A 14,022-nucleotide genomic window follows, 5' to 3' on the forward strand; every position below is an offset into this window, starting at 1 on the left:
CTGGTGGTTGTACAGCTCTGAAAAAAATCAGGCGGTGTCCTGGAATTTAGTTAAACACAAAAACCACTTCAAATTACCAATTAAACAAAGTACAGGGTCCTTCACCTGACTACAGACGATCTTCTGGGGACTTTATTTGGTCTTAATCACTTTTGGGGTCTGTATCTATGCACACTCCCTGGTTTTGCTACCTTCCCGGGTACCACATACACACTGCTTGGTTTCTCTGCCTTCGTGGGTACCACATACACATTGTTTGGTTTCTCTGCCTTCCTGGGTACTACATACACACTGCCTGGTTTCGCTACCTTCCTGGGTACCAGTCACACAAACGTCAGACGACTCAGCACATACCGACTGTCTCAGCTCTACACGCTTTCACTCCAAGGCAGTGCTGTGAACCAACTTACTGACAAGAGGTAGTATTTAGAATTTTAAAAAGTGCTTGAAAGGTTTTGTTCATGTAAAACCAACAGATTATGACATTATTATTATTTAAATCAGTATTAAACAGCATCAGCATAGGTTCAAGATATTATACAGACTATATACGATAAAAAAATACTAAACCAGCCTTGCTTTTCCGTCATTTCTTGTATAAGTTATCACATATATAGTTGTATAACATTTGTTTATACAAATATAACGATTAAAAAGTAGCTGATTAGAGTTTTAATTCGAGAAAATAACGAGAATCTAGCCATTGTCCTTTTTATTTACTACAGTAACAAAAATCACTTAAGTTGCATCAATAGCTATGGCATTGTAGTGTCTCAAAAAGTTTTTTTCCCCTTTTTTAAAATTTTGTATTCATTAATCTGTAATAAAAATGGACATTATATTTTGGTTAATAAAATGAACAAGAAATAAAAGTAAAGGGTGGTCTAATACTTTTTTCAAGATTGTCCTAACATACATTTAATGTTTACAGTATATGTCTTCGGAAGAAGCGCAGCATTAGATTTATTTTTTGTTCTCTCTCTTTGACTTCTGAATTTTAATTTCTGTCACAGATGTGCTTGAATTCTATTTTGGATGATTTGTGTTAAACTGCACAAATATTTGAAGAGCCATAGAATTCAAGAATCACACCAGTGCTGCTACTCCTCCGAATGGGTGAACGCCCTCGATTAACAACCTGCGTTGAGGTGGCTTTTGAGATTCGTGGTGAGGGAGAAAAATCTCTGAAGGCATTCTTAGACTTCAAGAGAGGGTCCACAATTTCCAAAGATTCACTTCCGTCTGAATCAGGGGCCTCACTTGTATCCGGAATATATTCATCTCCACTGTCATCTGAGTTGGAGTAATAATGGTTATCCGTTCCAAAGTCAGCCTGTTTTTTCATCTAAAAAACAATAACAACAACAAAATATGAAGGACAGAAGGCAGGAGACCAATAAAATATATGCAATTTGCTTGTAAGAGTCCCTGAAATCTATATGGGTTGTTTACCTGTATACTTTTGGTCCTCCTGAGCCTTGGGATAGTAATATGGTCTGGGTCTGAGGCGCAAAGTTCAGGGGCAGGATTTGATATATATATATATATATATATATATATATATATATATATATATATATATATATATATATATATATATATATATATATATATATATATATATATATATATATATATATATATATATATATATATATATATATATATATATATATATATATATATGTACATATACATATATATAAAGAACTTTTACTAAATTTTACATTTACTTAGTTTTACTTTAGATATTCCTAAATACTTAAAGAATTTGCACACTTTGCTAAGCCAAATTCAATATACCATAAATAAATACAATATTTGTTAAATGTCTTTAGCGTATTGTTCAACCATTGTATTTAACAGGAAAATAATTATATTCAAGGATCAAAGTAAGCTATTAACACTCAATAAACTTTGTATTTTCCCCACACTAATTCCAAGATTTTACTCAAGTAAATATCTATACAAACTTAGTAAAAATAAAATATAAAAATATATATATTTTTACATTTCTTAAAAATAAAAAATAATATATACATAATCACAGTCGTCACAGCAAGATCAACCATGGAGGCAGCATGGACTGACACAAGTCAAATTTGTTGCAGAACCAAATGGAGAGCGTGCTTCTCAGTAAAGGTCAAATCTGACCAGGTGTTGCACTTCACCTCCACCCCAAATGCAATCCAGAACCTAGAGAAGACCACGGAATGCTCACCAAATGAACTTTATTGTGTATGTCTGTGAATTGATGGCAAATACTTGTATGTCAGCATGTAACGCCAAAGGAAGTTAACTACTGGTTTGTTTTCATTCCTGACGGTTGTGTGTTGTCCGTCTATGGGGTACTGCTGTGTTTTAAAATAAAACTATTGTGATCAGATGTTTTTGTTTTTGGTCAGGCAAACACATACATCTCGAAGCAGAAATATGTGTCATTGAACAGAAATAACACCAGTGACTGTTGGGTTGCCAACGCAAAACGGAAACACCAAGCAAAGCACACTCATATTTTGGTTATTACATAATTGCAGGACAATTTTGTCAATAACATTTTGTGAAAACAAACAATTTATTTAATAATTTCTTTGTTATAATAGTTATAATTTCATATAAAACAGCAGATTCTAAGTAAAAGCGTTGCTAATTAGTGTTGACGTTAAGTTGCTCAAGTGTAGTTAGGAGTTTTACAATTATAAATGTTTAGGGTTTCTCTACCAATTTCAGTGGTTTGTTATCAGATAATATTCTGATACACGTTCATCATTTTATGAGCTAAAAAAATTCACTGTTATATGTTAATACATGGGATTTACGAGACTTCACAAGGAAGAAACGTAAACATTGTATTCTTACCATTTATACACATTCCACAAAAGATAACGTTTTGAAAATGACTTTCGCCATGGCACATTTTGGTCAGCAGGGGGCGCTATCTCACAGTGTAACTTCTCGGGTGAAGTGGTGCCAAGATGCAACGGACACTGGTTAACTTCAACGGTAACGAAAGTTTTGCCACCTTCCATGTTCGTGCATGTCACAAAATGTTATTTCGATGCACATGCATTTCTTTTGGCGATTGGCACCAACGTCTATGAGCGGGGCGTATATTAGCGGGCAATATATTTTGCATGTGTATTTTTGTTGTTGTTGTTTTGCTATTGCTCCCGTGACAGAAAAGTTCATATTTGTTTAAAAAGTAGTAGTTGCTCACGTGTTGTATGCTTACAATGTTCAAATGAAGAAGGTTAAAAAATGTAGAACGAGTGGAAGTAGAGTTTCTTTTAGGAGAACTACGTGTGCTACTGTTGCAACAAACCTGAATTATAATCTACATCATTTGCGTCCTAGTGTAATGTGCAGAATAATTGTTTCCCTACGTTATTTATGATAGGCTGCAAGTCCTAGCGATCCTGAACACCAGGTTAAGCGATAAATATAAAGTAGTTCTGTTGGCTTGTTGTCATAGCAACATCGACCCGCGTCACTCCGTCTTTTTGTCACATGCTCAACTCCTCATCCAATCACGTTCACAAATTTATGTGACGTAAAAAATTCAAAGTTGGCAACAACGTTTCTGTCCGTAGTCTCGTCCGTCATGTTTATCGTCTAAAAAGTAATTTATTTCAATGTTTTTGGATCAATAAAGTTTATATCTGCCACGCGGGATGGAGGGAAGAGTTATTGGGCCAGGGCCGTACAGGGCGACAAAGCTGGTGAGTAATGTGAAGAAATCCAAACAAAGTAAAAGTTTAAGTTGTAATAACTTCGGAGTTGGATGAAATCGTTTATGATTTGGTAATTAAACAACGAGATTAGTCATGTTATTCGTAAGTGTAATTTATAGACATGTATTGGTTGCGTTAGTAGAAAAGGAGCTATTCGTTTTGATTATGCAAGCTAGCCAATATAAAGAGTTTGGAATGTAGTGATTTACCAAACCGAAATTTTACTAAAACACACTTCAGCGTAAATAGTTTTTAATGATTTTGCCATTGTTTGTTCCATGATGTTGTATTAATATACTTCCAACCGTCTATTCTCTTCATTCTTTGGTGTTGCTGCACAGCCTCCATTACATTTAGAGGCTGTTATGTTAATTTTCCAATGCCAGGTCCTTCTCGTCTACCCAGGGCCTTCAGTTCTGTGTGGGGTGCTTAATAAGGCTGGGCGATATGGGCAAAATTTCATATTGCAGAGGATGACTGGTTAGCTCGATGACCTCACAGTTTCCTTCCTGTGTGGAATTTGCATGTTCTCCCTGTACCTGCGTGGGTTTTCTCCGGGTATTCCGGTTTCCTCCCACATTCTAAAGACATGCGTGGTAGGTTGATTGATCACTCTAAATTATCCCTAGATATGAGTGTGAGTGCAGCTAGTTGATTGCTCTGCGATTGGCGGGCAAACATTTTTGGGTGTACCCTGCCTGCTGCTCAGAGACACCTGGGATAGGCTGCAGCACCCTCGTGAGGATGGATGGATGGATATTCTGGCCAGATATCTTAACATGGGTTCAGTGAAAACTAAGCTTTATTTTTACTTATTTCTCAAAATATCATTCAAAAGGGGTATGATATATGCATTTTATTCCTATTTGAATGTACGGACGATCAACATTAACAATGTCAGCAAGAAATTTAAAAAAAATAATGAATTCACAAAGTACTGCAACTGTTTGCCCCAAGTCAGCAGGGATAAACTCCTGGACATACAATTTATTTGAAATGAAAGCTCATGCTCTTCCTTTCAATGGTGACAAGGATGTGTTCTATTTGACCTGAAAGATGTTTTAAACTGTTGTCAAGTTCAAGTGCGGCTAGTGGTTCAGAAAACGTAAAAGGTTTTGTTGTTTGGCATTTTTAAAATGAGAAATTCCTCATTCGTGTAGTGCTTCCTGTTTTACAGTGGAATGAAACAATCCAACTCTTCCGTGGAGGCATGCCATTAAGAAGACACTGGATGCACTTCCGCTACTATGATTGCACTTTCTCAGGATCAGAGGCTGTGGATTATCTTCATCAGCTTCTCCGGCACAACTGCAATTTTGGGCCAGAGGTGACTCGCTACCAGACTTTACAGCTGCTCAGGAAGTTGCTCAAGGCCCATGTCATCGAAGACATTAAGAGACGCCATGGGACGGAGGACTTCGAAGATAACAGTCATTTGTACAGGTACACACCATGTTTTATTTTTTTTGTTCTTCAATTAATGCACGTGTGTCGGGCTGAACCGGACTACTCCAGAGTCTCCTGTTGGCTTCCTGAGGACCAGGAGTTGACCTTGAACAAGGCATCCAACTACCATTTTGATCTGGGGTGCAAATCCAGTGCACAGCCACTCGCTAACCACATGGTTGTTTATGCGTGCATATAATAATACAGTTCAAATATTTGTAAGTACAGTAGTATGTCAACACTAATGTGGGATTAAAGAAAAGTGTCTCTTGTCTTTTTTCTTCCCTTGCAATGATTATCCAAAATATTGTTAGTGAGACCCCAATGGCTTCATTGTTAATCTCGGAACTTTATTATGAGTCAGTTGCACCATTATGGTCATCGGGAGGAAAAAAGGGAAACGTGTCATTGTACGTGCCATCTATTGCATGAATTGATCATGTGTGTGTGAATGTCACTGAGCTCGCTCATGTCTCCTTTTGTTGTAGATTCCCCACTTTATCTCCCCTGAAGTCTTTTCCGTCGAGATCTCTGTCTAGAAACGGCACTGAGCTGCCAAGACTCATCCGCTGGGATGACTATGAAGAATTGCCACAGCAGGAGAATGCGGCATCTGTGAAGTCTACAAGCATGGTGAGGCAGTATGTTCAAGTAATTTATGAATATGTATGATGAAGGGCTTGGTTAAAAAAAATTATACATGGATTTTAATTCATTTTCCTTTTCGTCTTTTTCCCCATAGATTTACATGACTATACATACATTGGCTTTAATTTTTAATCTAAATACTTATATTTTTACTAATGCACCTAGTTACAGCAAGCAAAATGTACTAATTGCAACATTGGTTCTCCGGAGAATGCCTTCCATACAAAAGTAATATTGATACTGCGTGAAATCATTGATTGAATTGAAAATCAATTAAAGTGATTCTAAAATCTACTCAAATGGGGTCCTTGTATATCAAATCGATTTTGGACATTTTAATCAATATCCAGCCTTGGGATGATGCACTGGTAGTCTGGGGTTATGCTCTAGCACACCCACGACCCGAGTGTAGTTAAGCGGTATAGAGGATTTTTGTCTGATGTTCAAGTTGTTTTGTTTATCACAATCATTTAAGTGGGGGGAAACTGCAAAAAATGGAAGAAATTGAGAAGAGGGAAAATTGTATATTGGATGGTGCTGATTATTATTATTAGTAGTAGTAGTAGTGTTAGTAGTGGTAGAGGTAGTAAGAGTAGTTGTAGTAGGAGTATCTGGCAGACAGAACTAAGTGTATGGGCCTTCATAGTTTTGAGTCTCACTCTGTCTTTTGGGGTTCCACAGAATTCTATTTTAGGGTTCCGATTATTCTATTCGTAATTGCTGCTCCTGGACTCCACGTTGCGAAAGCATGGTATTTCCTTCCATATGTATTCTCATGACACTCAAGTGTATGTGCCACTCCTAAAGAAGATAGACGTTTTCTTCTTAAAAACAATTTCTATTCCTAGGTTCCAACTCAGCATGAGGCTCTGCCCCTGTTTCATTTCCTTTTTTTTTGTTGTTCTTTAATTGTTTAGTCTTATGTTCCATTCAACTTGACAGCTCTTTGTTTCAGCGGTGTCTGTTTTTTTAAGTGGTACATGTACCCAAATGTTTGAACCTGAAAAAAGTGTTGATATATCTGTCCTTTTTTACAGACCTCTGATTTTTGGAGCAAAAGGCACAGTGTAGCGATTGGAGATGTGCATGAATGCAAACTCATTCGCAGAAAAGATCTTACTCCCAAGCAAGTGGACCACATCTGGAAATCAATGACGGCTTCACAGTATGTACCAATCTGCCCAATGTTGGGTTCCGCCATCCTCTATTTAGTTGTTTTTCTCAATGCACTATCTGATTTGACTTTCAGTTTACAGCGCGTGCTGGGTTTAACGACGTTGGATGGTGTATTAAATCCAGCACACGTGAAAGGCAAATACATAGTTCACAACGTCTTCAACGTCAATAAGTCGGGCATAGTTGTGTTGAAGAGCAATGACGGTAATGACACAATACTTACTAGTCCTTGCAAATAGTTTGTTTGTGATGAAATGTCTGACTTTTATCACTCTGATTTCTTTTTCCCAGATGACATGCCCTACTGGGTGGTATCAGCAATGAAATGCTTAGCCAATTGTAAGTGTACTCTTCTATGCAAAGTTGTACTCATAAAAAAATAAAGGCACTAAATTGACACCTGTTTTTCAGACTTTAGTGGATATGTTGGCATCTGTGTGACTTATGTGCACAGGAATATGTGCAATTCTTTTTCCTGCTGTGAGATCAGTTTAGGGAAAACCCCTTTGTTCCATAACAATTGCGCATCAGTGTGAGTGTGGTCCCTGAAAGCACAGTTGGATGACTTTGGTGTGGAAGAACCTGGCTGATAAATATTATTTGCATACTCGAACAGAAAAAATGCATTACTGTATCTGCGCCGCAATTCCAATCCTCACCAAAATGTAATCGGCTCTTCCATGGCTGTTGCTACATTCCTTTACAGCAGTGGCTCTCTAACTTTTTATGCCAAGTACCGACCCCCCCCCAAAAAAAAGAAATGCCTAGCTCTCCAAGTACCATCATCATAATGAACCTTAAAATATACTTGTATAGTCGGCCTTAGTGTTCAAATAAAATGAGGTGGAGGTTTTCTTCATAATTAATAATTATTTCAATTTATTGTACAGAATGCAAGACACTGTGACATTGTGCATTTTGCGTTCCTCTCAAACAATAGTTCTTAAACTTTTTCCAAGAATATATAACAGCGGTACTGTAATGATTTGATCAAAGTGCACATAAAAGTTAAACAATTTTCTCCATCTCTCTCCCTCATCCAATACAAATCATACTTTGTTGCGTTCGTGACAGCCCAGACAATGGGAAATTACAGAACTCATGAACAATTTGCCGGCTAATTGTCTGGCATACCACCATAGAGAGCCCGCCCGTGTAACACCATTCGTAAGCGGTAAACAATTTGTGAGTCACACTGATTTTTTTTTATTGTCTCTTTTTGGACTTATTGTTTTACCCTTTTAAATTATTGCTGCGTTAACAGTCATTAAACGAACAAAGCTAGTGCTTTCGTGCGATTCTTTGTTTTGCGCTAGTAATTTCAGTTTGCAAAGAGAACTAAAGATTTTATTGTTTTTTTTTTGTTTTTGTTTCAGGGCCTAATAGCAATGACACCAAACAACCGGTGTACCCAGGATTTGAGAGGGACGTCCTGAAAACAATTGCCGACTACTATCAGCGACTCAAAGAACCCCTACTGACTTTCCATCTTTATGAAGTCTTTGTAAACATTCTCAGTGAGTTATCCTGTAATTTTTTTTTTTTTTATATATACATTTACCCGCACAAACTTTATCCTTCTCGCCTTCTTGATTTCTTGTACAGGTCTGCTACAGGAGCAAGACTTGGCCACTGAGGCTCTTCAAGTCAGCACTCTTTTACTGCCGCCACCCAATCGACGACATCTTCAGCTGTTGCTGAGACTCATGGCTCGGGTCTCCCAGAACCCCCTTCTGCCGCCACTTAATGATACTATTGCCACACGTACACTGGTATGGATTCCTACGAGTTATTTACACAAAAATCAATTTATTCATTGTTTTTAAAAATGATATCCTTAATTGTAGATTAATACATAAGTCACTAACATTGTGTAGAAATATTGATGGAATTCAAGGCTTGACACGGCGACCAATATGCCTGCAATTAGAGACAACTTTACAGTTTGTTCTGTTAAAAAATGTCATTTGGTCACACAAGCGCGAATACATGATTTAATTACTGGTGCAATGGATCATTTTCCATACAGCTCGTGGTTCCGACCACGCATGTTGTGCAGATTCTTTGGTTAAAAAAAAAAAAAACGTGAAGGCAACATGTTCAATCCACATTTGCAATAGTAAAGCATAGCAGTGATCATGTCGAGCGCAGGAGTAGAGAAACCATCCTGGTTGAGGAAGCCGTAATATCAAGCCAACATGCTACAAAGGCCAATTTCAAAATAAAAGATTACCAAATAATACATAGATGTCGATGCAATAGGCTTATTGGGCTTTTATTTTGAAGTTGGGCCTCGTAGCGCATTGCGGCTGGCTTGACTAGTCCTCTCAATGTTCTCAGATTAGAATTAGAATTAGAATTAGAAATCCCTTTATTGTCATTGTACTCAAGAGTGCAACGAGATTAGAGAGCTCCCCTCTCCAGTGCAATACAACAATAATACAGACAAATATATAATTGCCTTTATCCCAGTTTTTTTGCCGTCACATAGCTCCCAACATCAACACAATGCCATCCTAAAATCATATTAGATCGCTAATTAAGGAATTTTCAAAGTCAAATGATTCTATGCACTTTACTTTGCACTTGCAAACGATTGCAGTTGCTCCTGATCCGCTTTGAACAAACCAGGCTTAGTCAAATGTGCTGTTTTAGCTGGCAAACTTTGTCCCACAATCACATATCATCTCAGGGGGGCTATGAGAGCTATGAAATCTGGCGCAGCTACTGCCAATAGCAGTGATTGAGAGACCCAATTCTCCTATTCCAGTCACAACACATTCATCCATCCATTATCTGAACCGCTTCTCCTCATGAGGGTCTCTGGCGTGCTGGAGTCTATTTCTATGTCTTCTGGCAGTAGGCGACCCTGAACTGGTTGCCAGCCAATCGCAAGGCACACAAAGAATCATTCCCACTCCCAGTTACACACACCTAGGGACAATGAAGAGTGTTCAGTCAACCTTGCACGCATGTTTTTGCTATGTGGGAGGAAACCTGAGCAACCGCAGAAACTCCACCCAGGGACGGGCCCACCCGCATTACAACACATCATTTGAAAGCTCATGTATGCTTTGCTTGCTATGCGTCGTTTCTTCTTTTTCAAAGGATTCTTAAATGAAAATATATGTTTGTTTTTTTTAGTTCATTAATTTGAATTTTAGTCTTTGGCATCGTCTTCTTTTTAACACGAACAAAAATAAATATGTTGCCTTGAAAATAAAGTATATAAATTAAAACTAAATATCAATCAAAATTTAAAAAATAAAATAAAAAGCCTTTATTGTATATAATTCTTAAAGTTTCCACAACAAATCTGGAGCGCCTTGAACTGAGTCCCCTTTAAACAACCATTCAAGGGGAAGTCAACCAAAAAAAAAAAATTCCCGTAAAATGTTCTGCGTTCCTGCACTAGTCAGAATGTGGCATTCTGATTGATAATGTGTTTGGAGAACATGACCATTATGTCATTTCTGTCGACTGAAAAGGACAATCACAGCTCATGTAATTTTCTATTGCAGAGCCTTACCTTGCAGAACAGCGACGTAATGTGTTTTATTTATCCAATTTTGTATTATTTTCCATCACATTATTTATTCTCTTATTTATCTAATTTATATATTTGATTAAATTATTGTTGTATTGCACTAGAGAGGGGAGCGCTCTAATCTCGTTGCACACTGTACAATGACAATAAAGGGATTTCTGATTCTGATTCCGATTCTGATGATTGGCCAGTCCCTGAGCAACTGTTTTCAGACCATTTTTAAGTCGACAGCAGGTAGCACAATTGCTGCCCCCTAAGGGTTTTACAAAGACGGGTGGATTTTACTGCGTAATTCATATTCTAAAAATGCAATATTAATCAGAGTGCCACGTTTCAACTTAGTGGTGCTATATAGAACATGTTCTTGTATAGAAAGTTTTAGGGTTGACTTCACCTTTCAATTTTAGTTATCAGGGACAAAACAATAACAATATTTAGAGCCACTCCAACAGTTTTATTTTATTTTCATCAGTCATCTCAGTTTTAATGACTTTCCACATAGACCCTGCAATGTGTTCACAAACCTTGGCTGCTAAACAATTATTTGGCGGACCGAATCCAAATCCTAATCCCGGATTTGATTGATTATGACGCTAGGCAGGTTGTAAAGCTTTGATTTTCCCAAGGTAAAGAGGGCTACGAGGCCTCACTTTAAGAGCTGGCCACTCTGTGTTGAACAAAATAATGTTCACATAAGAGCAAAGCCTTTTTTTTTCAATTACTTATTTTAAAGATCTATAAAATAATTGTCTCGTTTGTCACGTGGTGCTTGTTGCAGGCAGTTCTTGTTACAGTAAAATATTTTTCAAATTTAATATCTTGCACAGTGCAGAGGTTGTGGTTCGAATCGGGCCCTGGCATACCTGTGTGGAGTTTGCATGTTCTCCCCGTTCCCGTGTGGACTTTCTCTTGCTGTCAGATGGTGGCTCTATTTGCTTTCTTTGTATGATGTTACATTTAACTGTCAGAGCCATCATACATATAATGTAAGCACCGATGACCGTCATTTATCTCCTGTGCTCACCCCTGCCTAGATGGTGCAAATGTTCTCGCACTGCGTTTTGGGTTCCCCGGATGACATGGATTTGGATGAGCTGCTTGCCTCAAAACTGGTCACGTTCATGATGGAGCACCACAACATCATCTTCCAAGTGCCTGACAAGCTTCGCCACCAGGTTGAGGAACACCTTTCCCACCTCAGAAGAGTTCAGGTCTGTCATTTAGAAATGTATGAAATTGCATATGATAAATAAATAATCTGTTCATGGTTTTTTTTTGTTTTTTTCGGTGTGGAGGGCAGAGGGGTGAAATCCTGCTCTTTTGTAGCTGCATTTTTTCAGACAGGTTCTATACAAGTGATTCCATTTATTGATCCGGTCTGGAAGAAATTGGGCTTAGATGTGATCAGTGAAAAAAAAAAAAAAGAATTAGCCATATTTAATTCATTTGACAAGTTCTTATTCACAAAGGGATACATAGCTTTAATAATTTCCCCCCTTCATTTGTTTACATTTTGTTATTTACATTTGATTGAATATATTAAACAAAAGTGGGGAAATATTAATTTGAGAAGAAGACTTATACTTTGTCATGGCACTGTTTATGTAGGATTGGCTGTGCTGCAGAGGTCAGATGTCTAGTCATGGCATTGTACACCTGCTGTGTTCGGTTTGTCTGTGCTTTTCAGCTGTTATGCTAACAGAAGCATCAGAAAAAGAGTCTCCTAATGGTTGCACCTATACAGTTGGTCCTTGTAGTTATTTGTGACTGTCTGTTGTAGCATTTCATTTTCAGCATTTTTAAAAGGAGCATGTGTCATATTTTCCCAACACAGCACAAAAATGTTGAATGAGGCATTGTTATGGACTGTCATGACCCGTGTCTCCTGTGCAAGCACACTAATGGGATTACACATCTTCCAGCATGTTCGGGTCTTGACAGAAATGATCCCGACCCAGTGACATGGTTTTCTCCTCTATTTATGAACACATAGCCATAACCTTGTTGTGATTTCAATTAAGGGGGGGAAGCATATGATTTTATGAGATCAAGCTTGCATATAATATTTGAGGTGGAATGGATTTGCGCATCAAAGGCAAACAATTCTTTGGTGTTTATCACATCCACAGACAGACTTCCATCCATAACCTCCACTTGCTTTTGTTTTTTACGACACCAGATTAAATATGCAGGTTCCGATACAGACTTCAGCGCATCTCCAGCATTTTATAAACAGATTAGCCGGGTGGAGTCAGAGGAGCCAAAGGTGATTGGTACCCAGACTCCCCTGCAGGAGCTACTGGAAGGCCTGATCTCTGACAAAGATCTTCCTTCCAAGGACAAAAAGAAAAGACTAAAACAGGTATGCCTTCACGTGAACAAATAAGCATCTAATATGACACATGAGATCATACATCCTTGAATTTGACTTTGCAAAGTAATACACTCACTTTTATTTCAGTTCCAAAAGTCTTATCCCGAAATCTACCGCAATCGATTCCCCTGTGAGGAAAGTGGAACCACTGTCATGCCTGAGAAAAAACCTCGCCTCAAACCTCATCTCGTTTTTTTCAACCTCAAGAAACCATCTAACCCTTTTCAGAGGAGCTGGAGTTTTAGGACATAAAACACCACCACTTTAGTTAAGCATGGTGTGAACCGGTACTTTATGACCGATTCCTGACAAGCCAAATTGCCTATCCAACTAAATAGTGTTTCACAAACCTTGAGAGCAAGGTTGACAAAAAGGTTCGAAAGAGTTAGACACTTTCCCCCCAAAAAAGTGTTTGTTGGCTATGTTGTGTCAACTAAATTCATTATGGGCCAGTCAGATCAACAAATGTGTTGTGCTATCCTAACTAGCAGCAACGTGCAAAGCAGGGAAACTCCCAAAGGAGATTATATCTGACCCTTAAACTTTTATTTTCTGTGTACACTTGAAAAGAAATATGCTCAGTGTTATTAACTAGCCAAGATCCTCTTTTAACTATAGTGATTTAGAAAGTCCAATTAAAAGAGAAAAAAGTTAGATGAAACCACTAACCATACTGAAAATTGCAAATATGAAATTGTTTTACAAAATATTTATGTTTACTATTCAATAGCACTAAAAAAGAACCACTGCTGTTTGTTACTTTGATTTCAAGTAGTTGAGTTTCATTCATGCAAATTAAAATTGTACTCAAAAGAAATATATGCATTTCAAAAATACAAGTGTTACTGAATCTAAACGTCATTGCATGTCAAAAAATGTTGTTAAATTACTACTGCATTCAGTTAGCAAACAATTCTATTTAAAAAAAATTATGAACTTTGCTGGTAAACGGTTGCATGTTTCCTTTGTAATAATCATGAGGATCATGATTTTTTTTTTCCTTGATGTAATGCAGTCTTTGTTGTACAAGAGTCAACCTTTGTCTGGAAAGAGTGTTTCAGATGATGTACGGTAAATTTAAAGAATGTCAGTTACACTCT

General features: G+C 37.6%; 1 protein-coding gene across 1 annotated transcript; it reads left to right on the forward strand.

Moving 5' to 3' along the window:
- The first annotated feature begins 3,328 nt into the window (after positions 1-3,328).
- LOC148329584 (DEP domain-containing protein 1B-like) lies at positions 3,329-13,697 on the forward strand. Its single transcript, XM_088306836.1, has 11 exons — positions 3,329-3,719; positions 4,909-5,174; positions 5,666-5,810; positions 6,863-6,990; positions 7,075-7,205; positions 7,293-7,340; positions 8,378-8,518; positions 8,607-8,773; positions 11,583-11,759; positions 12,728-12,910; positions 13,010-13,697. Exons 1-11 carry the CDS (start codon positions 3,672-3,674, stop codon positions 13,172-13,174), a joined length of 1,599 nt encoding a protein of 532 aa, XP_088162962.1. The 5' UTR covers positions 3,329-3,671; the 3' UTR covers positions 13,175-13,697.
- Positions 13,698-14,022: the final 325 nt, after the last annotated feature.

The sequence above is a fragment of the Idiotropiscis lumnitzeri genome, chromosome 10 (genome assembly GCF_059441095.1).
Source record: "Idiotropiscis lumnitzeri isolate Australia: NSW breed Sydney's pygmy pipehorse chromosome 10, RoL_Ilum_1.0, whole genome shotgun sequence".
Classification (NCBI taxonomy): Eukaryota; Metazoa; Chordata; class Actinopteri; order Syngnathiformes; family Syngnathidae; genus Idiotropiscis; species Idiotropiscis lumnitzeri.